General features: G+C 48.4%; 1 protein-coding gene across 1 annotated transcript; it reads right to left on the minus strand.

Annotated features, from left to right (window-relative positions):
- Nucleotides 1-2,158: 2,158 nt before the first annotated feature.
- Cmbl (carboxymethylenebutenolidase homolog) lies at nt 2,159-20,319 on the minus strand. The gene is made up of 6 exons (XM_026397083.2): nt 20,150-20,319; nt 10,968-11,200; nt 9,011-9,118; nt 7,480-7,622; nt 4,237-4,328; nt 2,159-2,872 (listed from the first exon to the last, which is right to left on the minus strand). The coding sequence occupies exons 2-6, from the start codon at nt 11,180-11,182 to the stop codon at nt 2,693-2,695; spliced, it is 738 nt and encodes a 245-aa protein (XP_026252868.2). The 5' UTR covers nt 11,183-11,200; nt 20,150-20,319; the 3' UTR covers nt 2,159-2,692.
- Between the last annotated feature and the right edge of the window lie 4,148 nt (nt 20,320-24,467).

The raw sequence follows: 24,467 nt of genomic DNA on the forward strand, positions 1-24,467 counted from the left end.
TAACTGGGTTACAGTAGCACAAGTGGATACTTTTTCATGGTGCTGATAAGACCAGTGGTAAAGGATTTAATGCTCTTGTTGTCCCCTTTGCTTGATTTTGGTCCTGGTCACACTCCAGCATGCAAAATCAGAACCAGTGTGGGCAGTTGTACCACCAGCAGAGGCTTAGAAGACAGTTCAGATCCAATTGTTTTCTTCTTAAAAAGGAGCAAAATTAATTGAGATTAGGACTCTTTGGCTCTAGTGAGCCTTGCAATTACCAGGTATAATAGACTGGTATTAATTCTGCTTTGTAACAACAGCCACAGCCCTTCATAAGGACTAGGCCTTGATCTGAGAATTTCACCTGGGTTGTCTCAGCTCTCAACCCAGTCTTTGCTGTTCACATCTCAGGTGAGTTGGTGTTCTGCTGCATCTCATTGCAAATAGGAGAGGCAGTCTGTTTAAAGTTCCCATCTTATCCCCTATTTTGTTCCTACTTGTATTTGGTTCCCATATGGTAAGAGTTTACTTATATGCCACCAGTGGGAGAGAATATGCTGAATTAAATCCCATAGAATTAAACTGGATTCCTAAATGGCCTAAGTAACATTCAGGTTTGTGAGCCCAGACACTAGCTATTGGGTGTTCTCTCTATTAAGGACTTTTAGTACTTGGCTAAATAATCTGTGGATTTAGGAATAAGTGTTAGCATTCATAAGTTTGGTGTGTAGAACTGCAGTTGGATATTAAAAGCATTATTAAAACTTGCACCACACATTCTGGGTACACACTGGAATGCAAATCAAATCAGACCTGCCTAGCAATCAAATTTTCGTATACTAATCATGGAGACTCAACTACCTGCCCACATACTCACCAGGTACCTTGACAGGTATTAACAAACCAGCATATCTCAGGTCCTGGGAGACTGGATGAATGAGAAAGGTGTCCTAAGCACCCTGTGTGTAAGGCTGTAACTAAGTGCAAACAGCCTGTGCTCTGACTTTAATGCTCAACCTAATGCAAAATGTTTTCTCATCCCCATTTGGTAAGATGTAAAACAGGCCCAGAAAAGTCAAGTGTAGTGAACTTAGGATTTTATGTTGTCTCCACATCTGCTCCGTGTAGATTCAATAATCAACCAGAAGCCAGGCTGAGTTGCTTTTGACAATTTCTAGTGCTTCATCCCCTGGTTCCTCAGGGTGGTCATTCTGGACTTAATCTCACACAATCACCTCCTGGTGACCAGCTCCCTATGGGACACCTAGAAACCTATGTGACACCTCACTGACTCCTACACCCCATGTGAACTGTGCACATGTGCCAGTAAGCTGTCAGTCAAAATTTTACCCCACACAACTCAAGCCTGTTTGCTCTAAATCCACCAGTTAGAATTCCCTGTGAGAAGCTGCTTGGGTAACACTGGAACCCCGTGAAGTCTTCAGCCCACCGGCTCTTGTGATCTGCACTGGTTGGCTGGGCATGTATGTCCTGGACGGCTCCCCACTGCCTTCCGCTGAGAAGCATGCTACCCCTGTTGCAGGATCTGTTGGTAATGCTGCTTCTGCTATCCAGTGCTTTACTGAACAGTTCATTGCCTCTGTCATCTACTGACTGAGCCTAACTGCCCTCCGGATCAGCACTCTCCTTCCTAGAGGAACACCATCTCAGTAGTAAGCAGCAGGACACATGTGAGAGCCCAAGAACACAGGTCAGACAGGTATGCATGAGGTCATCCTGCAAGGGCACAGGAACCTATCTGAAGTCCCTACTACTACAGGCTGAGACAAGATGATCACCTGAGCCCAGGAGTTCAAGGCCAGCCTGGGCAACATAGGAAAACCCTGTTCCCACCCCACCCCCCCAAAAAAGTGCCCTGTGAAAGGCACACTGAAAACATCTGTGACCAAGACCTCTGGAGCTGGGTAGAGTTTATTGCCACTTCCATGAAAGAGACCCAAGACCAAATTAGAAAACAACCCAACATGTCATTTGCCCTAAGTCATAACAGTCCTGAGGAGGAGCAAGTACACACTAGGGACTTCACTCTCCACCATCACAGTAAGCCCCAGCCCCAGCCCCAGGGTCGGGAAACCACTGCCTAGAAAACTGCAGGATGGTTACTCTACTCCATCATTCTGTTTAGAAATAAACTAGGCACAGAGAATCAAGAGTCTAAAGCCAGCCTCTGCAACCCAGAGACATCAAAGTCAGTTTATTAGCTTGATATAGTTCGATCCATGGGAACATTTTAATTATAACACTTCTCATTACAACATAAATGTGACAAATTCAGTTCTCTTAAGACAAAGTCCAAGTGTATCTTACTCTGCCCCAGCTCACAGTTAAGTTTCTTCACACCTTAGTCATTTTAAAGGATGTGTTCAGTTAAAGACCAGAGAGGCCACACTTGTGCTCTCAGCTGGTTCCCTGGAGAGCCCAGGTGTTTTCTAATAGCTAGGGTATTGATCATTCAGATTCTCCAGGTACAGAACTTTTTTTTATTTCTTTTTTTTTATTTCATTTTTATTTTTTATTTAAACATGTTAAAATTATTTTCATATATTAACATTTTCCATTGAATGTATTTTAGATTATATAAAATAAATGTTGGAATCTTGAAATTATTTAAAGTAAAAAAAATCAAATGGTAAGTATTGGAAGGCAACCGTTTGGATGAGTCTTGTTTTGAGAGTGTACCTGTTCACTACTAAATGTACTTGTTCAGCCACTCAATTAAATTCCTTCTCGCCTCATCAATGTAAGGCTTGTCAGCAGGTAGACAATCTTCTTTCTTGCGATGCACAAAACCATGGGTTTGCCCAGAAAATGTTTTAATTTGATATTCAACCTTGCAGTGTTCTTTCAACTTCTGCGTCAGCAAAGAGACCTGGTATGCAAAACATTTTTGTGATGACGTGATTTTAACTTGTTAGCAACATTTTTCATTCTCTAAATCTTCAGTGAGTGTTCATAAAAGAGATTTTAACATCAATTCTTTAAATTGTAAATGGGTTCCACAGCTATTCTAAATTTTAACTATAATTTATAATCAACACAATTCTTGCTGCTGGCAAAGATTTTGGAGCAATATAAATATGATACAACAGCAATTACAGGCTTATATGGAATCATGTCCAAATAAACACATCATGAATTGAAAATGTGGGAGGCTAGGGGTAGAGTACAATGGTGAAGTAATGCCTGGGTTCAATGTCCAGCATTAACCCCCCCCACCTCAAAAAAATGCATTGAGTACACCTGACCTGATGCCCAGCCTGTCTTAGCAACACAGGGCACACCACGCAGTGTTGCTCTTTCCCGCCTCTTGACTGCAGGGCTAACCGTCCCTGTCTACCCTTACAGAGGATCATGCCACATATTGCTAGCCCGGAAAAAGATCAAAGAACAGGTTGTCATTTTCACACCATCTTGAGTTGAAAATTCCTAAGGGAGACCACCATGAGTCAGGGACCATCTGCATCTAAAATCACTTGCATTAACATATCAGTTACTACTAATAATTGGCAAATGACGGCTTTTGAATCATACTTCTCTTCTGCTTTTTCTTTATCAATTTACTGGATCTAACACATCCATCTTTAAGGTAAAATACCTTATGGTGACTCAAGGGTCACCATGGAGTGGTCAGAGGCAGGACCCATTTCTTTGTCCAATGACCAGGCCATCTGAGAACACTTGATGTCATGTTAAATAAGCATATTTAAGGAAGTTACAATTAATCCTACTCGTGTGTGTGTGTGTGTGTGTGTGTGTGTTGGGGAGGGTGTACTGGAGATTGAGCTCAGTAGCACTCAACCACTGCGACACACCCCCAGTCCTTTTTTGTATTTTATTTAGAGACAGGGTCTCATTGAGTTGCTTAGCTCCTCAAAGTTGCTGAGGCTGGCTTTGAACTCACAATCCTTCTGCCTTAGTCCTCCTTAGCCACTGGGATTTCAGGTGAGCATCACCACACCTGGCATAATTCTACTCTTTTTTTTTTTTTTTTTTTTTTTTTTTTGGTGTTAGGGATTGAACCCAGGGCCTTGTGCTTGTGGGGCAAGCACTCTACCAACTGAGCTATATCCCCACACCCACTACTCTTAATCTCTGGTAAAACTCATCTTTTAAAAATGTCTATGTTGGAAAACATCTGGAACAGCAATTAATGAATGCTTTGAGACTTCTCCCTCAAAATGTCAAGACCTGCTCTTAAACACACAAGTGAGAAGAGGAAAGGTGCCAACTTACTTGCTCCAGGGGAATCACAGCATCATTTTCAGCAAAAATGAACAACGTGGGGTTCTTCAAACTGTAAACATCTTCAGAATCCTTGACGATGCCTGAAAGATGGGTTCAGGGGCATGACACTATGATTTCCACAGTCACGCCCCAGAAAACTGCCTCAATTTGGTTTGATTATTCAAAGTAAAAATGTACTTGGGGGGCTTTGTTTATTTTTTGGCAGTTCCACAGTAGTGGCCTGGCCTACAATTAGTGTAACAGCCAGACCTGGCCCTCTGGCTCACTCACTAGAAGTGAAGCCATCAAGGTGAGAAATCAGGCCTTGCAGGCTGCTCCGTGAAGACGCAGAGGGTCTAACGAGTATCCCTCCTGGGATATTCTTGCACAGAAGTGAGAGCTGCCAAACCACTGTTCTGGAAGTTTCCCTCTGCCCACCCAAGTCCCACAGGTTCTGACTTCAATGCACCCGGTGGTTTAGAATGGGCCTTTACGCTCAGACAAGCCCACAGCCTGCGACCGCCTGGTCCTAGCAAGTCATTCTCTGAAAAATTAGTTTCCCCCCTTGACTCGGAAGGTTAGAGACTGATCAGTCAGAAACATGCTCCGCCCAGCCCAGGGGTTCTAGACAACCCTCAGGAACGCCCACTTCTGTGGAGAAAGAAGTCAACCTAAGTTATCATTTTAAAAGAGAAAAAAATAATCTTTTTCAACTTCGTGACAGCAGCACAGCAAAGCTATGTGGCTGGACAGCAGCTGAAAGTCCCCTGGACTCGCCCCCACCAGGCTCAGCAGCTCACGGTAACTCACAGCAGCAGCCAGGAGGTGGCGCCAGTGAGGCGTCCACACAGGCACCTTCTGCTAATTCACACAAAGGCACCTTTGGGCCTAACAAGAGGTGGCCCGGTGCTCTAGCCCAACTGGTCATTTACTGAGTCTGCTTTCTTTCGTAGAAGTTAATATTTAAAGAGTTTTTTTTTAATGCCAAATGTAGGTGAAAATACTACAGTGAGGAACCATTAAGCCAAATAAGAATCGTTGGTACAGGTATTACTTCATGACACTCTGATGTAAAGAACTTGGTGACACACTAGTATAATTTGATGACTTACTAGTCAAATTTCCTTGTGTCTTTATATTTTTTTTTTCCAAAATGTTTTAGTCTCAATGCTTTTTTGGGTAGGAGTGGGGGACAGGTACTAGGAATTGAACTCAGGGGTGCTTTACCACTGAGTTACATATCCAATCCTTTTTTTATTTCATTTTGAAACACAGCCTCACTGAGTTGTTGAGGGTCCCAGGAAGTAGCTCAAGCTAGCCTTGAATTTTCTTTTTTTTTTCTCTCTCTCTCTCTCTCCTTTTTCTTTTTTTCTTCTTTTAGTACTGGGAATTGAACTCTGAGCCACATCCCCAGCCATTTTTATTTTTTGATTTTTGAGACAGGGTCTCACTAAGTTGCTCAGGGCCTTGTGAAGTTGCTGAGGCTGGCTTTGAACTTGTGAGCTTCCTATCTCAGCCTTCTCAGCCGCTGGGATTACAGGTGTGTACCACCGCACCCCACTTGGCCTTGAACTTTCTATCAGTCTCCCAAGTCACTGGGATCCCAAGCATGCACCACACACCCCGTCCGTTCTGAGTGCTTCTGTAGCACATACTTGGTGTGTAGTGTCTACATACAGACACAATGCTTTCATTTCCTTGCTATGATGACTCTGGTTTGTTTTGACTAAAATGTAGAAGCTGCTGGGTCAAATGGCGGTTCCATTCCCAATTTTCTTAGGAACTCCACACTGCTTTCCATAGTGGTTGCACCAATTTGCAGTCCCACCAGCAACGTACGAGTGCACCTTTTCTCCACACCCTCACCAACATTTATTGTTGCCTGTATTCTTGATGATTGCCATTCTGACAGGAGTTGAGATGAGATCTTAGAGTGGAATGCAGGATGCTCACTCCCCAGGATACCTGTGGTTACCATATTACAAACCTACAACCTCCAAAATTATTTTCAAATTTCTAAAGGTTTTTTTTTTTGAGGCAAGGTCTTGCCATGTTACCTAATCTATATATATTTATATATCTATATCTACATACAGATAGACATAGAGATATAGATAGATATAGAGATATAGATATAGGTATATAGTGGGTAGACACAACACTTTGTTTTTATATTTTTACATGCAGTGCTGAGGATGGAACCCAGTGCCTCCCACGTGCCAGGCAAGTGCTGCACCCCTGAGCCGCAGCCCCTGCCCAGCCCCTACCTCTGCCCAGCCCCTGCCCAGCCCCTGCCCAGCCCCAGCCCCTGCCCTGCCCAGCCCCTGCCCCAGCCCCTGCCCCTGCCCCAGCCCCAGCCCTGCCCCAGCCCAGCCCCTGCCCAGCTCCTGGCCCAGCCCCTGCCCAGCCCCTGCCCTGCCCAGCCCCAGCCCCAGCCCCAGCCCAGCCCCAGCCCCTGCCCCTGCCCCAGCCCCTGCCCCAGCACCAGCCCCTGCCCAGCCCCTGCCCCAGCCCCTGCCCAGCCCCTGCCCCAGCCCCTGCCCCAGCCCCAGCCCAGCCCCAGCCCTGCCCCTGCCCCAGCCCCAGCCCTGCCCAGCCCCTGCCCCAGCCCTGCCCCTGCCCCAGCTCCTGCCCCAGCCCCTGCCCCAGCCCCAGCCCAGCCCCTGCCCAGCCCAGCCCCAGCCCCTGCCCCAGCCCCAGCCCTGCCCCTGCCCCTGCCCCAGCCCCAGCCCTGCCCCTGCCCCAGCCCCTGCCCCAGCCCCTGCCCCAGCCCAGCCCCTGCCCCAGCCCCTGCCCCAGCCCCTGCCCCTGCCCCAGCCCCTGCCCCAGCCCCTGCCCTGCCCCTGCCCTGCCCCTGCCCTGCCCCTGCCCCAGCCCCTGCCCCAGCCCCTGCCCGAGCCCAGCCCCTGCCCCAGCCCCTGCCCCTGCCCCTGCCCCAGCCCCTGCCCCTGCCCCTGCCCCAGCCCCTGCCCCAGCCCCTGCCCCTGCCCCTGCCCCAGCCCCTGCCCCTGCCCCTGCCCCTGCCCCAGCCCCTGCCCGTCTTCACCCCTGAACCGAGCGCTCCTCCCACCTCAGGCCCACGGTCAGCACCGGGCACCGCCTGCCCATCTCAAAGCCCATGCCTCCACGGGCCTGGCCTCGCACCACGGGTTCTGGGCTGCCCCCGGGGAGGGGCCTGTGGCGACCGGGGCTCACCCAGCGCCCTGAGGGCACAGGAGCGCGCCACCGTCCCGCACACCGAGGCGGACTCACCGTAGACGGACACCCCCGCCCTGAGCTCTGGGTACGTCATCATCACGTGGTGCACGGCGACGCCGCCCCAGCAGAAGCCCACGACGCCGACCCTCCGGGCCTGGCACTGCTGCTTCAGGTACCGCAGGACAGCGTCCAACTCCCTGGAACCGAGAGAAGCGCTCAGGGCCGGGCGGGGGTGAGCGGGCAGCTTCGGCCACTGTCACCTGAAGTTGTCATCTGAAGTTGCCCAGGGTCCCCGCTCCCGAGCCCCAGCCTCAGCCCCTCCAGCGTGCACCTCCCCGGCGCCCCCAGCCCAGCCAGGCCGGTGCACTGTCCCCCAGACACACGGCGCCCTTCCCGGCCTCGGGAGAGAGAGAAGCTGCTGTGTCCCCCCATCTCCCCTCAGGGAGGTGCTGGTCTGACTGAGCCGGTCCCACGGGCTCTCTGATCCTTTCCTAAGACCCATCGCTCTGCGTCGCCCCTGCCTCCTCTGCCCAAAGAGCCGAGCTCCATTTGGAAAGCCACCAGGGCTATTGAAGAGGGCCCTGTCTTGCAATGGTTCATTTACAAAGTGCAGCTCGGGGTCCAAGGCCAGCCCAGAAAGTTCTATCGGATCTGATGGGAAGAAGTGCTATATATTTATGATTTTTTAAAAAACAAAAGAACAAAGCAGCTCTGTCACCGCATTCTTTTAAACACAACGTATGTTTGAGCACATTTAAACCAACGCGTGACAGCCTGCTGTGTGCATTCAGTGGTCTTCATAACATGACAAGAGCAGTAATGAAGTGATTCTGCAAAATAAAATATCACAAGAACAGTTGGGGCCCTTCAGGTTTTTTACTTTCTTGAATGCTTTCATTTTAGGAATGAATGCCTTCATTTGGGGAGATGAGAAGGAAGGCATTTCTATAAATATTCTTCTACTTGGGTGAACACTGGATGCTTCTTGCTGCTTAAGAATCCAGCTGTGGATGAAGTACCCCTCCATCCACACACATTAGAGGGCTCTGCCCTCGGTTCCAGGAGTAGAATAGGTGAGTCATCTCCACAGCAGAGCAAACTCCTGGCCACAGTGATTACTTGGAGGAAGACCTTCTGATCCAGTCATAACCCAAGAGACAAAATGAGGCTTGCTGGGTTGTTGGGAGAGAAGCAATGGAAGGTTAGAGCTGCTGCAGCCACTTTGCCACCCAGAGGCAAGAGCTACCTGAGAATGAAGCCAATGCCTACCTTTTCTCAGTTCTATAAAACAGTAACTCTCATGACTGCTGAAGCATTCAGGATGGGTTTGTGATGGATGTAAATGAACACCTGATGGGACACAAAGCTTCTGCCCACCCCTTCCAATCCTCCCTCTGAGAAGGAAGCCCCTGCACCAGCTCACACACTGCAGCAGATCCAACCTTCTGCCTTTATGCTGTAGGACGGACCCTCTGGGCCAGTCACGGAGGTCCTCCGGGGAGGAGGGAGGACTCGAGGCCTCTGAGGTGAAGCCAGGCCCCTCTCCCCTCCCGCTGCCCCGTGCGCCGTGCCTGCGGCGACTCACCTATTGATCTTCCTGGCATTTCTTGTTTTCAGCCACTCGGGGAAGGTGGCCCAGTCACCAGTGGGGCTCCACGGCTCTTGCCCCACAAAGAAGTCGGGGACGATGGTTCTGTGAAAGGTGGACGTCAGTCAGCCCTGGGTTCACAGTGGCCTGGACACAGCATTTGTTTACGTCTCTCTAGCCACTTGCTCAGGTGGCAGCTCTGGTCACAGAGAAGGCAAACTGGTGGCCACAAAGGCCAACTTTGATGGCAGCAAAAAAGGCAACTGGTGCCAAGTCCCAGTGTCTCAGATTTCACAACCGCAGGCACTTGGCCTCCCGTCGGGGAGCCACCCGCCCCGGGCAGGACAGGATTGGGCACTCCCCTGGGACACTCCAGCACTAGACATGAGGGCCTGTGGCTGGCAGCTGGGGGGGGGGCTCCTGTCCCCACCCCCAGGGCTGCACCTCTCTGCAGGGCCAGGAGCCCCCTGGACTCTCCCACTGGCCTGGGACACGTGGACCGCATGGCCAGTCACTATGAGCAAGCAACTTCCCAGGCCTCCACCCAGGCTCCAACAGGACACAGTTTCCTGCCCAGAGAGTAAGGTCCACCACGGGTTCTAGAAGAGGCCAGGCAGGGAGAACAAGCCAGGTTCCAGAGTCCAGGTCGTTCCCCCCCATCAAGCCAGGAGGGACGGAGCCCTTCCCAAAGTCGGGAGGTGGCCGTGGGGAGGAACCCAGCCCCTCCCGCAGAGGAGGCACAGCCCCAAAACCTGGCTCAGGAAAGTCCCACTCGGGTGTGACCCACCCACTATGGTGTGACCCCAAGTCACTGGGCCACTCTCAGCCTCTCTCTCTTGATGGACCAATGGACGGCACCCTGTGCCCAGCCTCTGAGGAGAGCCTTGAGGGTGGAGTGAGTGGGGTAAATGCCAAGGTGCCTTGAAGTCACAGACAGACAGCCTCGCTGCTCCGACTCCAGCCAAGGACACCCTCGGGACTCCAGGAGCCCCGAGCCCACTGGGCCCCGTCCGCTGGCTCTGGCATCAGGGTGCCCATGACTGCAAACCTCCATCTACGCCCTGGTTTCCTGAGCTGCCAAATGGCCAGGGGACAGTCCTCCTCCAAGGGCTGCTGGCAGGACTGGGGGCCCCCGCTCCCAGTCACGCCTGTGGCACTTGTGCCTAAGCCAGAGGCATCAGGACTGGCCGCTTATTGTCGGTCTTGCCCTAAAAATCGAGGTGGCTTCATCCTCCAGGGAGTCTGGGGACATGAACGGTGACATCTTTTCATGCCCCAGCAGCTGTGGTTCCTTTTAGTCAGTTTCTCTACTGAGGAAAACAAGGTAGGTTCCCGTCAGCTCTGCAGCCTCTCCTTTAGAGAAGACAAAGCCATCTCATGGTGACCCCAGCTCAGGGCCACTGGGCTTTCCGCTCTCTGAAGCGGGAGGAGAAGGATGGTTCTACTCATCTGCATACTTTCCTGAAGCTTCTACCAAGGGTGGCCATGGCGTAAACGCAGAGCGATGAGCCCAGTCTCGCTGTGCTCTTTCTGGAACCCAGTCTAATTCGGATACAGCCAGGAGGGGACACGCTGGGATCAGGATGAGCCAGGGGTACCTCCTGTCCACATGAAATCTGACCCAAGGCTGACATGCTTCAGGGGCCAAAAAATGGGTCCATTTGAGAGCTGGGGATGTGTGCAAAGGTGTCCTGTCCTGTGTGTGGTGAGAGGACCCTGTCCCAGAGTCTATAGGGCCAGGAACCCCCAGGAGGACCAAGGCCCAGGGCCTGGGGTGTCTTCCACGAGGCAGCTGTTCAGGACCCCTTGGCAGCTCCCCTCCCCTCCACCACAGGGAGGGGAGGAAGCAGAGAGAGTGAGGAGAAGGATTTCGCTTTTGTTTCTCTTTCTGAAGAACAAAATGGACCACAGAAATTTACATGAATTAAGCCAAGGAACAGGATTTTGTACTCACGTGTATCCGTTTCCTGCAATCAGGTCAGCCATGTACCTGGTGTTGGGCAGCTGCCACCCAAATATGTCTTGAATGACAATCACGGCTTTGCCGGCATCGACTGGGGATCTGGTGACATAAGCCTTGATGTGTTCGACTTGGACTTCCTGCCCCATGCCTCCATACTCCAGTCTGTGACCAATGTCACAGGGGCAGGGATGAGCTTCGTTAGCCATCGGAGACCTCAAAGTCAGCTACAGAGAAAACACACAGTGTCGGCTGGATGGTTCAGATCTAAAGATCACAAATAGTAAACGATAATCAAGAGTATTGGAAACAACCAGGCATGGTGGTGCACCCTGTAATCCCAGAGGATGGGGAGGCTGAGGCAGGAGGATTGCAAATTCAATACCAGCCTCAACAGCTTAGTAAGGCTCTAAAGCAATTTAGCGAGACTCTGTCTCTAAATGAAATAATAAAAAGGGCTAGGGATGTGACTCAGTGGTAAAGGGCCCCTGGGTTCAATACCTGGTACCAAAAAAAAAAAAAAAAAAGAAAGAAAGAAATTACTGGAAAACATTATTTTAAATCCATCTGTGGTATTTACTGTAAAAGAAATTGATGCTGCTGGGTGTAGCGGCACACCCCTGAATTCCCAGTAGCTCAGGAGGCTAAGACAGGAGGATCACGGGTTCAAAGCCAGCCTCAACAACAGCGAGGCGCTCAGCAATTCAGTGAGACTCTGTCTCTAAATGAAATACAAACACAAGGGCTGGGGATGTGGCTCAGTGGTTGAAAAAAAAGGAAGAAATTGATGGTAATTCTGGCTCTGGCAACATAGAAGATGAGGGCCCAGGAGGAGCCATCCCCACTGCAGACAGGAGAAATGCCAGATTGAATATAAACACTAATAACGATAAAAATGGCAGAGCTCACAGGAAAAGGGGTCCCGGGGGCCAGGGGTGGAGAGGAAACTGAAAGTCACACAGCAGATGGTAAAGCAGCACAGTGATGGCAGGCACAGAGCCAGACAATCAGGGGCTTAGGATTGGTGTCCAGTGAGGCCCAGGACCACCCCAGATGGGAATCTGTAGCCAGGACACACCTCTGCAAGGTCAAGCCCTGGAAGTTCACAGGGCCGGGGGGGGGGGTCTCAAAACAAAACAAGAAAAGCTCTATCAACCAGGATCAGAAAGGCAGACTAGAAGCTCATCTCACCTTCAGCTCTGAGTGGAAGGGGACAAGCACCCCCACACTAGACGGGACTTGCAAAGCAGGCATACTTAGCAGCCTGAGAAACGAAGGTGACAGTGGCCCTGGGTCAGGAAGCCGCTGGAGAACCTGGCAGAAGCACACCAGACCCACTTCACCGTAGGACGGCCACGGTCCAGGCCGAAGAGCATTGCCCTGTCCAGGAGGGGAGCTCCGTAAATACCACCCACAGAAGCCATCCAAAGAAATAAAGACCAGAGAGAACAGCCCAGTGAGAGGGGGTTTGAGAGGAGAGCAGACCCTCAAAGCTTAAAGAACAAAACAGAAAACTCGCTCACCACCACAGTATGGAATTATGTAGCTGAAAGAATCCAAATAAATGTAAACATGTTAACTCACTCATCGAGACAGATTCTCATGCTGGATTTTTAAAAATTTAGTGTTCCATCAGAAAGAGGGAGCTAGGAACACTTAACCCAAAGATATACGTAGGCCCGTCACTAACAATTAGCCAGCAAAGCCTCTCCAAGCAGATGTGAACACTTAGCAAACTACCTGCATACTAACCACCAAGCCACATCCCCAGACCTTTTTTGTATTTTATTTAGAGACAGGGTCTCACTGAGTTGCTTAGGACCTCACTAAGTTGCTGAGGCTGGCTTTGAACTCATAATCCTCCTGCCTCAGCCTCCTGAGCCACCGGGATGATAGGGTGTACCATGGTGCCTGGCCAAAATGCAAGTTTCAACAATGATTTTACATAAAAAAATGTTCTACATGTATAAGGAAATCATAATAGGAAGTCAAAAGGCCTAGAACTGAATTACAAAGAAAATACTACATAGCAAAAAATGATAAAAATTAATACTTAGAGAAGTCTTTACAATGTAGATGGCATATATTAGACAAGAGGAAAAAAATGAAAATAAACTAAGCATCAAGAAGTTAAGAAGTGGTGCATGCCTGTAATCCCAGTGGCTAGGGAGCCTGAGGCAGGAGGATCATGAGTTCAAAGCCAGTCTCAGCTACTTAGCAAGGCCCTAAACAACATAGCAAGACCCTGTCTCAAAAAAATAAAAAGGCTAGGGATATGGCTCAGTGGTTAAGTGCCCCTCGGTTCAATCCCCAATCCCCCCCCCAAAAAAAAATGAGTTAAGGAAAATAATTGAATAAACCCTGTCTTCGTGTATTCATCTTGTAACAAAATACAACTACATGACTCATAAACTGAGGCGTGGTTCTCCCAGTTCTGGAGGCTGAGAAGCCAAGAACAAGATGAAGGCAGGCTCAGGTCTGGTGGGGGGCACTTTTTGTCTCACAGTGGGTGCCTTCTCCTGTGTCCTCACACCACGGAGGGAGGAGGCAGCTCCCTGGGACCCCTTTTAGGAGGGCACTAATCCCCATCATGAGCTCTCCACCCTCACGACCTCTGCACCTCCCAGAGGCCTCACCTCCCAATATCATCATCACCCGAGGACAAGGGGTCCACACATGAACTGGGGGGATACCAGCATGCAGACCACAGCAAGCCCGACACAGAGAAAACGAGGACATGAAGACATGCACTGGGGAAAACCCAAAAAGATTAAAATTGGCTTCCTTGAAGAGTCATGAACTAGGCACAGCTCCAGCCCCACGAGTTAATCCAAAGGAAACAATGAAAAACACATGGCAACCAGAAACCAGGTCCCAAAGGAAAGGTATCTGAAGATGCTCCGTTTAGCTGGGACACCCAGCTCAGGGGCAGAGCACAGGCCCAGCAAGGCCTGGCCCTGGGTTCCGTTTATTTACGTAAGTAAATGGATACATAAGATTTTTCTCCTGTGGGGGCTGGGGTTGTAGCTCAGTGGTAGAGCACTGGCCTAGCCTGTGTGAGGCCCTGGGTTTGATTGTCAGCACCACACACAAATAAATAAAGTTCTATCAACTACTAAAAAAATAAAATAAAAAGGATTTGTCTCAGAAAAATATTACTATGAACAACTTTAGGCTAATAAATTTGAAAACACAAAATTGATTAATTGGTAGCATAACAAATATGGGAATATTTCTCACCTGTTTTATATGCCTAACACCAAAACTCAAAATGTAAAAAGAAAAAAAGGCAGTGAGACAGTTCTAGATTAAGAGACACAAAAGAAAAACAAATTCACCTAGGTCGTGGTTCAGAATTAAGAACAGCTATAAGAGACACACAAAGACAAGCAGGAAAGTGAATTTGGATGACAGCTCTCATCACTTTATACTATGCATTAGTACCCATTTTATTTTTATTTGTTTGTTTTGTACTAGAGATTGAACCCCTGGGCACTTAACCACCGAGCCACATCCCCAGCCCTTGTTTGTATTTTACTTAGAGACAGGGTCTCACTGAGTTGCTCAGGGCCTTGCTAAATTGCTGAGGCTGGCCTTGAGCTCTCAATCCTCCTGCTTTGGCCTCCTGAGCCATGGTGCCCATCTTGGTATCAGTTTTATAAGGTGTGATTAAGGTGCGGTGACCGTGGTTATATACAGGAATGTTCCCACTTTAAGAAAATGTTTGCTCTTAGAACTAAGAAGCAGAGTCAGCCGCTCAGGGTGAGAGTGGGACTGGACCTGGAGAAGGGAGAGGCAGAGATCCAAGGCCCAGAGAGAGCACGTTCCCCAGCCAGGGCCGCCGTGGGGCCAGACTCTGTGGGTTCTGAGAGTCCTTCCAGGAAGCCAGAGGGCACTGTGGATCCACAGTGGGAGGGTGGACTGGCCAAGGCCACAGCGCACAGCTGCGAAAACAAATCACAAAGGATTCCAGCCAACCGCAGCCAGCAAACCTGTTGGAGGTCAGAAACCTAAGCAGGAAAGAACTGAACTGTTGGGAGGAGATGTAGGAGAACTCCTCTTTGTTCAACCGTGAAGTGAGGCCCAATTTCTTAAAGGAGCCCAAAATAACATATGCCATAAAGGAAAGGATTATTTCTTTTAAGTAAGATATTGTAGAAAATTGAATACTGATGACCACAGAAGGACCCTGGGAACTATCGCCAGCCGTGGCAGGGAGGAGGCTGGTGGGAGCTACGCTGCAGGGTCCTTGTCTGTTGTAGATACATCATCGTGATGAACGGGCAGCTCTCTGGGATCTGCCTCCAGTGGGGTGGGGGCGGGGAGGTGATGCCCGAGTGCTGATAGTGAGGCCAGGAGCATCCCCCCCAAACTTGAGATCTTTCATCACCACAAAAAAAAAAAAAAGCTTTGTAAATTTTCATCTTGATAACTAAGACAATGAGGTGAATAAGACAATAACAGTTACAACAAGATAAAAGACTTCCTAAACAAATTGGAAAAACAACATAGACTAGGATAAAATATTACTTTTAAAAAACAGGAGACTTAGGGCTGGGGTTGTAGCTCAGTGGTAGGGCACTTGTCTAGTCTGTGTGAGGCACTGAATTCAATTCTCAGCACTGCACATCAATAGTAAAAATAAAGGTCCATCAACAACTAAAAATATTTTTTTAAAAAAAGGAGACTTAGAATAGAGATAAAATACACGAGGTCTTTTTAGCAAGGCATGGTGGTACATGCTTTTAATCCCAGCCATGTGGGAGGCTAAGACAGGAGGATGGAGGCCAGCCTCCACAACTTAGCAAGGTCCTAAGCAACTTAATGAGACACGGCCTCAAAATAAAAAATAAAAAAAGGGTTGGGGATGTGGTTCAGTGGTTAAGCACCCTGGGCTCAGTCCCTAATACCAAAATCAAAGGAAAAAGAAAGGGTAATCTGGACACAGAATCACACTGGAGAGAAGGCCATTTTAAGACGGCGATAGAGTGGAGAGAGGTGTCTACCGCTCAAGAAATACCAAGGACTGCTGCGTTGAAACTGACAGAGGCAAGGGAGTGCTCTCCCCTATGGGTGTCAGAGACAGCATGGCCCTGCTGGATGGACTTCCAGCCTCCAGAACTGAGAGAATGCACTTCTATCCTCTGTTTTGAGGAAATTTGTTACAGCTGCCCAGGAAATAAATCACATGTCAGAATGAATGAACTGCATTTATATTTACCAATATGGTGTCTCAAAAACAAGGCTATGTAAGAAGATAACAGGTATTTTGATGCTAAGTAAATGTTAATGACAAAACAATGTATATATTATTAATAAATATACTGTAATAAAAATGTCATGCACAGGAAAGAAACCAAGTGGTTGCTAGGCAGGAATTATACTTGCTACATTGTATCTCCTTAAAAAGCTTTGACTTGAAGTCCACAAGACAAGATGGTATCTTTTAAATCTGGGTGAAATGAAAATGGGTGGCTGTTTTATTATTCCCTGCATTCATTTTCCTGAACATTCTCAGTGTTTCATAATTACAAATGGGATACTTTTTTTTTTTTTTTTTTTTTTGGTACCAGGAATTAAAGAGGCACTTAACCACTGAGCCACATTCCCAGTCCATTTTATTTTTTTATTTTGAGATGAGATTTCACAAAGTCATTCTGGGCCTGGCTGAGTTGCTGAGGCTGCCTTTGAACTTGCGATCCTCCTACCTCAGCCTCTCAAGCTGCTGGGATTCGAGGTATGCACCTCCGGCTGTGGTAACTAGATTTTACAAGAAAATAAATTAATAAGCAGTTATTCAACCAAGGAAAAATTGCCTCTTGTTTTCTCGGTTTTGATTTTCCACAAGCTCCTATGGAACTATTATTAGGAAGAGATGTCTCAACAGTTGAGCAGCAGCCCAGTGCACATGGGCTGAGTTCTCACCTGAGCTATCCTGTGAGGACCTAGGACGACGGGAAACACCGGCTGTTCCAAAGCAGACTCTGATATGAATCGTTTGCTGATCTTCAGTTGTTGTCCACGTTCCAGAAGAAATTTTTAAAGCCAAAGAGTGGCCTTCTAGATGGGTACTTCAAGTTGACTATTTCTCAGAAGGGGCAGCAGCCGGGAGAGGGCTAGGTGTGCCAACTGTGGCAGGCTGGACTCTGGCCCAGACCTTTCACAGCTGCTAGCCCGAGCCCATGTGTTGGGGCCAAGTCCTGTAGCAGAGTTGCTGTGGACTGGCCTGCCTGGAGTCCCAGCAAGTCCCAGGGAACATGCCCTTGACTGTCCGCTAATTGTATGATAAGTACATTTTTCTGTATATGCCTTCCAGGATTTTTGCCTCCCCCCATGATTAATTTCTGAAAAGATAATTTCCAGAAAAAATATGAAACCGTCACTCTCATACAGATGGTCAAGCTGGGTTCGGTAGTGGATACCTGTAATCCCAGTAGCTTGGGAGGCTGAGGCAGAAGGATCATGAGTTCAAAGCCAGCCTCAGCTACTTAATGAGGCCCTCAGCAACTCAGAGAAACTCTGTCTCTAAATAAAATACAAAAAAAAAAAAAAAAAAAGAGGACTGGGGATGTGGCTCAGTGGTTGAGCACTACTGGGTTCAATCCCTAATGCAAAAAAAAAAAAAATCAAGATCACAAATTTATATGCAAATAGAGACAAAACAGTCTTCCAGAGGAGGAAGTCAATCAATTCTCTACAAGTCAAGACAGATTTTACAAAATCTATCAGTCTATCAGTTACACATGACCTAGAAAGAGTTGTGAAATGATCTGAGTACAATGAGCAGGTCTAGAATCAGATAGCCCAGGAGGGTAAGCATAAATGGTGATACTTTTCCACTGAAGCAGTTTCTCCTAGATGTTACAGGGTCTTCATAGGAGCGATGTGGCCAGTACAGGGCCAGGACTGTAGCCCTGACATACACAGTGGGGCCCTCAGTATGACAGTCCTCAGGTAAGACAAGGAAGACGTCTCTACTGCATGCAGGTGTGTTTGGGGCCACACCCTAACCACCCTGATATCAGCTCTGTGGTCTCCACTGGCAAAGCCTACAGGAGTTAGGGCACTCTTGGTAGCACCAGGGATGGCTAGGACATGCCCCTACAGAGGACACCTTATTGCACATTCTTTGGCAAGGTCCCCATGGCTGGCTGCAGAAAACACATGATTTTCCCATAAACATTCATGCAAGATGCCGCATAGATGTGAATGATCACAGGCCCACTCACCCACAGAGTGGTTCCTGTGGCCCCTTCATCTCTGCCTCACACAGTTCCTTCCTCAAAAGTACAAGTCAAAATCCACGGGGATCTCTGTTGAGGGTGTGATCTGCAATCGCCTGGGCTCCAGGTTCTCCTCCCTCCTCCCTCCTCCTCCTCCTCCTCCTCCTCCTCCTCCTCCCCCTCCTCCCCCCTCCTCCTCCTCCCCCCCTCCTCCCCCCCTCCTCCTCCTTCCCCCCCTCCTCCTCCCCCCCTCCTCCTCCCCCCCCTCCTCCTCCTGTACCTTCCTGGGGCATCCCTGATCCACATACATTTGCACTTCTTGACTTCTTTCTTGAACTAGTTAAGACATCTACCTGTTTCCCTATTTAGTGAATATGAATAAAATACAGTCTTCACCTGTGCTGCCTTTTATAGCTGTATGGAAAAGTCATAGATTTTATCTTTTGCTGAAAATTATCTTTCAACAGTGTAACCAAACACCAGTGGAAATCAGAAACGGGTAGTAAAGAATGGTCAGCATGTGCTTTTCCTGCCATGGTACCCCAAGGATTTAAGTAACTCAGAAGTCAAACTTCCTCACATAATGAACAACAGAAATAGAGAACAAAAGATTTTTTTTTTTTTTGGTGGGGTGGTGGTTACTGGGGATTGAATTCAGAGGCGCTTGACCACTGAGCCATATTCCCAACCCTATTTCGTATTTTATTTAGAGACAAGGTTTCACTGAGTTGCTTAGCACCTTGCTTTTTCTGAGGCTGGCTTTGAACTCACAATCCTCCTGCGTCAGCCCCCTGAGCCACTGGGATGACAGGCATGTGCCATGGCACCTGGCTAGAAAACGGATATTTTTACCAACAAAAATGAGACTGTAACAAGCAAAGAACTCAAGAAATGAAGTGCTGGGCATTTTAGAAATTGAGAAACAGAAGCCAAGTGTGCTGCAGAAATTGAGAAACAGAAGCCAAGTGTGCTGCCACAGGGAAGCAGGATTCACGAGGACATGGGAAGATAATACAGAAAGGCAGAGTCCAACAGGGAAGGGCTGGTGTCTTACTAGTTGAACATTGTAGGAACTTGCAGGGCAACTGATTTCCAATCTTTCAGGGGCAGGGCAGGGCAGGGCAGGGCCAATACTTATCCTTAGGTGACTGTATGAAAGTCAACTCCTCCAGGTATGGACTTGTTCAGTAATCGCTCTTGTATTTTGCTTAGGGTATGTGATTTCCAGGCATGGATTAGAAAGCTACAGGGGCTGAGAACACACCGGCCTCAGACCTGCCTTTTCTCTCGCTGTTCCCAGGCCTAGACAGGCTTCCTCAGTTATGTGCAGGGCTCATTTCTGACCACCTTATTTTACATGGGCTCTGAAAACAACAGGTGGCCGTTTCCATCAGCAAGTGGACATAGAGGGCAGTACCCAATGTTGGCACGGCCTGGGTCTCACCCAGGGTGTGCACTGTACTATCTTTTCTGTCCAGACCTATCCAGTACACACGATGTCCGCGCCTCCTCCTTTGTGCGCACGTGAAGGAAACATGGATAGTGAGTCCACGCAAATACGCTGTTTCTCCAGTTTTATATTCATAAAAACCATACGACCAAAATGTCCAACCTCAGGGAAATAGCTGCAAAAACAGCATTCAGCGGCACAGAGGAGCAACCACTGACGCTGTCTTCAATGGCAATAACCAACACGAGTTGGTAAACAGTGTGATTTCCCTGCGTTTAGGTGTAGGGCCAGCCACCTATGGGAAATGTGTCGCCGGTGACGGCGGGTTTAGGGCGCTGCTTCTTTGGAGGGACAACGTGCCACTTTAAGGAGAACCCGCTTATGAAATGCACTTTGGTAAGGTCCCCACCTGCGCTCCGCGAAGCCCTCTGCCACAATGCAAACCCACCGCGAGTCCAGCGGACTCTGTCCCCGGGGATTCTGTCCCCAGCGACGGCACCTACCTGGCGGCGCGGCCTGAGAACTGCCCTGCACCCGAGAGACCGCAGCAGGAGCCGGAGCCCAGGGAGCCGAGGCGGGAGAGCCAGCGCCGGGACGGGGAGGAGCCTCGGCCCCGCGGGAGGCCGACGCGGTGACGGAGGGCGCCGGCCTCCCGGCGGGGCCGAGGCTCGACCCGGATTCGTGGGCTCCAGGGACAGCCCGAGCCGAGGGAGGGGACAGGCGGGAGTCCGGGGGCACCCGAGCGGGTGGGGGGAGTCGGGGGAAGAGCGTTGTGCAGGCAGGGGGAGGGGCGCGGGCAGCGACACGGGGCGTGGGGGGGCGACAAGGTGTCCCCAGGGCGGGAGGCGGGGAGGCCCGGGAGTTGGGAAGTGCGTCCCCAGAGCAGGTGGGAGGGAGGAGGTCGGGAGGCCCGGAGGAGGAGAGAGACTGACAGCCAGGGACGTTTAGGTAGTGCCCAGCTCCTGAGACCTGTAACTTCTCAGTTGTAACTCAAAATCAGCGGTGCACTCCTGTAATCCCAGCTGCTCTGGAGGCTGAGGCAGGAGGATTGCAAGTTTAAAGCCAGCCTCAGCGATTTAGCGAGGCCCTAACCAAGTTGGCGGAACTCTGTCTTTAAAAATAGATGATAGATAGATAGATTAAAAAAAAGAGCTGGAAATGTGCCCCTGTGTCCCTGTGTGCAATCCCTGCCACATACTTGGGTGTCAACATGACTCATATACAAACAAAGATACGAAAAATTGTGCTCTATATGTGTATTAAGAATTGTAATGCAAAAAAAAGAACATGTATAAAGGCATAAATTGGCGTGAACATACTTTATATACAGAGATACGAAAAATTGTGCTCTATATGTGTAATAAGAATTGTAATGCATTCCACTGCTATCGTGTATTTTAAAAAATAATAAAACCAATAAAAGATTTTTTAAAAAGAAAGAAAAAGAAAATAGAAAGAAGAAAAGTAAGTTAACAGTGCAAAAAAAAAAAAAATAAGGAGCAACTTCCCGATGCCATAAGAATTTCACCCAAAATCTTGTGGTCCTAGGTGGTGAAGCCATATTAACTTAGCTATGCTTAACAGGAAGAGCTGTGGATCCAGGCTGAGACCTTTCCCTGGGGACTCTTGTCCTGAGAAGGGTGGCAAGCAGGTTAATAACAGCAGAGACCAGGGGTAAGGTGTGTGATACTTAATCACAGTTCCATAGGGTACTTTTCACAGAAAGCTGGAATCATAACCCTTATCATCTCCTGTGTACCTCCTGGAAGGGCGGAATTGCTTCTCTGTTGATTAAGTGCAAGCTGCAAAGTTGCCCAATCCTTGGAAGAGAACAGCACAGCAGGTGTTGTTCTAGGCAAGCGCAGTTTTCTACTAAAACCAAACTATTTCTATGACTGTTTTTAAACATCTTTTGTTGTTGCTGTTGTTATTGTTGTTTTGGTACTGGGGATTAAATCCAGGGACAGTTTACCACAGAGCCATATCCCCAGCCCTTTTTATTTTTGAGATAGGGTTTCACTGAGTTCCTTAGGGCCTTGCTAAATTGCTGAGGCTGGCCTTGAACTTGCAATCCTTCTGCCTCAGCCCCACTAACCCCTGGGATTACAGGAGAGTATCATAGTGCCCAGTGATCTTTCAGCATCTTTAAAGCTCCATTTATGTGGAAAGAATAGATATGACTAGTTACATATCATTTTTCTGTATTTGCTAAATTTAGCTCCCTAAGCATCATTACTAACTTCTTATTTAATAACACTGTTATTAATAGAAGGGAGTTTATATTCACCAGGCTCTGCCTTGCTGCAGTTTGCTAACCTAGTATTAAATTTATGCATGTACTTTTTTAAAAGGTCAGGACTGCTTGAGAAGGAGATCCCGGCTGAGTAGGGTATGACCAGAGGAGAAACTGTCACCTATAACTGGGCCACTGAATCTGGTTAATGAAAGTCTGTTTTTCACAAGTTATATAGCCTGAGGTTTCTCAAAACAGGGGCTGTTTAGTATTTGCCTTCATGAGTAGATGCCTCCTATTTCCATTCTTTTCATTACCTCCAAAGACATGTAGCTTCTCTTTAGCCTATTTCCTTAAAAATGAGGCAATTACTGGATTAGGCTTGAGCATGCATCAGAATCCCTGTAGGGTTTGTTAAACCCCAGGGTGCTGAACCTAACCACAGAGACTCTCATTCAGGAAGCCCAGGGACCTGGGAAACTGAACCCCTAGGAGATCTGTCCACATGTGTGTGTGTATAGGTGTATGCATACACACACAGACTGTTTACTACAGGGAATCCGTTTACATAACTTAGAGGCTGGTTAGACAGTCTCCCTAAGCCTCTGTATCCAGTGTTGAAGGTCAAAGTTCCCAGGTAGGTGAACAATCAGGAAAGATCGTGAGCCAGCTGGAACCTCATGAGCAAGCCCTGGAAATTTCCAGAAACAGATCCATCTGTGTCTATCCCTGTGGCCTCTGATCTTGACAATGAGAGTGTCCTGCAAAATTCCAAAGCTCTCCCTCATGGAGCCAAACTCCCACACCTGGCCCAGGAGTCAGAGAAGCGGAAGGAAGCACCAGGGACAAGTAAAGCAATTGCTGGCCCAGCTAACTGCTGGGTGAGTCAGCAGATCAGGAACCACACAGCCAGAGTGGCTTCTAGCTCCCTTCCACCTCTCCCAGGAACACCTCTCCAGGGCTGGGAGGTGGCTCAGTGATACAGCACTCGCCTATTGCACAGCAGGCCCTGGGTTCAATTCCTGGCTCTGTCACAGTTCACACAAACTGGAAACACACCAGAAAGGGGGATTCTGGGAAATTTAGCTCCACCTGGATTGGTGCAGGGGACAGACATTATCAAGCCTCATATCATGATGAACATACTTCCTGTCCTTCTCACTGCAAATGTGTTGGTATGGTCTGAATGTTTGTGTTCTCCCGAAATTCATATGTTGAAATCCTAAGTCCCAATGTGACCATATTAGAAGATGGAGCCTTTGTGAGATGCTGAGGTCAGGAGGGTAGAGGCTCAGTGAACAGGATTAATAAGAAGAGAACCAGCTTGCCTAGCACACACAAGGCCCTGGGTACAATTTCCAGCACCACAAAAACAAACAAAAAGGAGAGAAGGGGCAGAAGAATATGCTGCTTCATCATTAACCCACAAGGCACATGCCAAGAACCCGCTTCTGCAGGTACCCTGACCTCTCAGACTTCCAGCTGTGGGAAACTTTGTTAAGACACAGGCCATGGTGTTTTGTTGTAGCGACCCAAACATCTAAGACAGCCATCCTGCTGACCGCAAAAGCAGGGTCTTTCTCCCAAATGCCGGCCCAATAACAAGACAAGGTTTTGAGAAAGAGAGGGAAGTTTTACTGCCTTATTAGCAAAGGAGAATATACAATGGACTCCTGCCCCAGAAGCTAATTCTGCCAGGGGAAACAGGGGGGCTTTTGAACAGGGGACTCAAGGTTGCACTCCAGCTGTGCCATGACAGGAGTCAGACTTCATCTGTTTCTAGATCCACAGGTATCAGCCTCCAAGTCTGGGGTCCTCCATTCCTCTGGTCTGTGAACTAAAGGACAGATAATGCAGCCTAGGATAGGAAGAAGGTCATTCTTGCTTCCTGGGGTAGAGGGAGAAGAGGAAGGGGTTGGGGGGAGTCAGTTTTAAAATAAGCCTCAATGACAGAGCAGCAAGGTTTGTATTCAAAGCAGGAAGTCTGCCCTAGAGATGTCCCAGTTGACCTTCAAACATAGGGCATCACATCCCAATCCAAACTGTCTGTGGTTCATTATTTACTGCCTTGGGATTTCTCCAAGAAAATGGATAGGGTTTGGTTTTATTTGTTTATTACATCTTAATAACTAAAAAAGTCCCTGAAGAAGTGTCTACACCCAGAGCAAATTGAGGACCAGTTCTGAACACAAACTCTTTTTTAAAAATACCTTTGTTTTATTTATTTTTATATGGTGCTGAGTATCGAAACCCAGGGCCTTGCATGAGCTAGGCGAGCACTCTACCGCTGAGCCACAACCCCAGCCCTGAACACAAACACTTGCCATCCAAAAAACATATGCCAACTGCTAACAATGCCCAAAATGTCAGATTAACCAATTTTAGGTACACTGGAAAATTCATCACGCTAGTGAATCTTGAACATTAAAACTTTCATTCTTTTAGGAACTTTCAGTGTTGGTGAGCCCTAAGATTTCATGACTTTTCTTAAAGTGTAGGAACAGTCATAGAGCAGTCACAAGGGTTTACTCTTCCCAAGTTGTTTTTACTTTTTATTATGAAAGAAGAAACGAAATTCCAGGAACAGA

The sequence above is a fragment of the Urocitellus parryii genome, chromosome 1 (genome assembly GCF_045843805.1).
Source record: "Urocitellus parryii isolate mUroPar1 chromosome 1, mUroPar1.hap1, whole genome shotgun sequence".
Taxonomy (NCBI): Eukaryota; Metazoa; Chordata; class Mammalia; order Rodentia; family Sciuridae; genus Urocitellus; species Urocitellus parryii.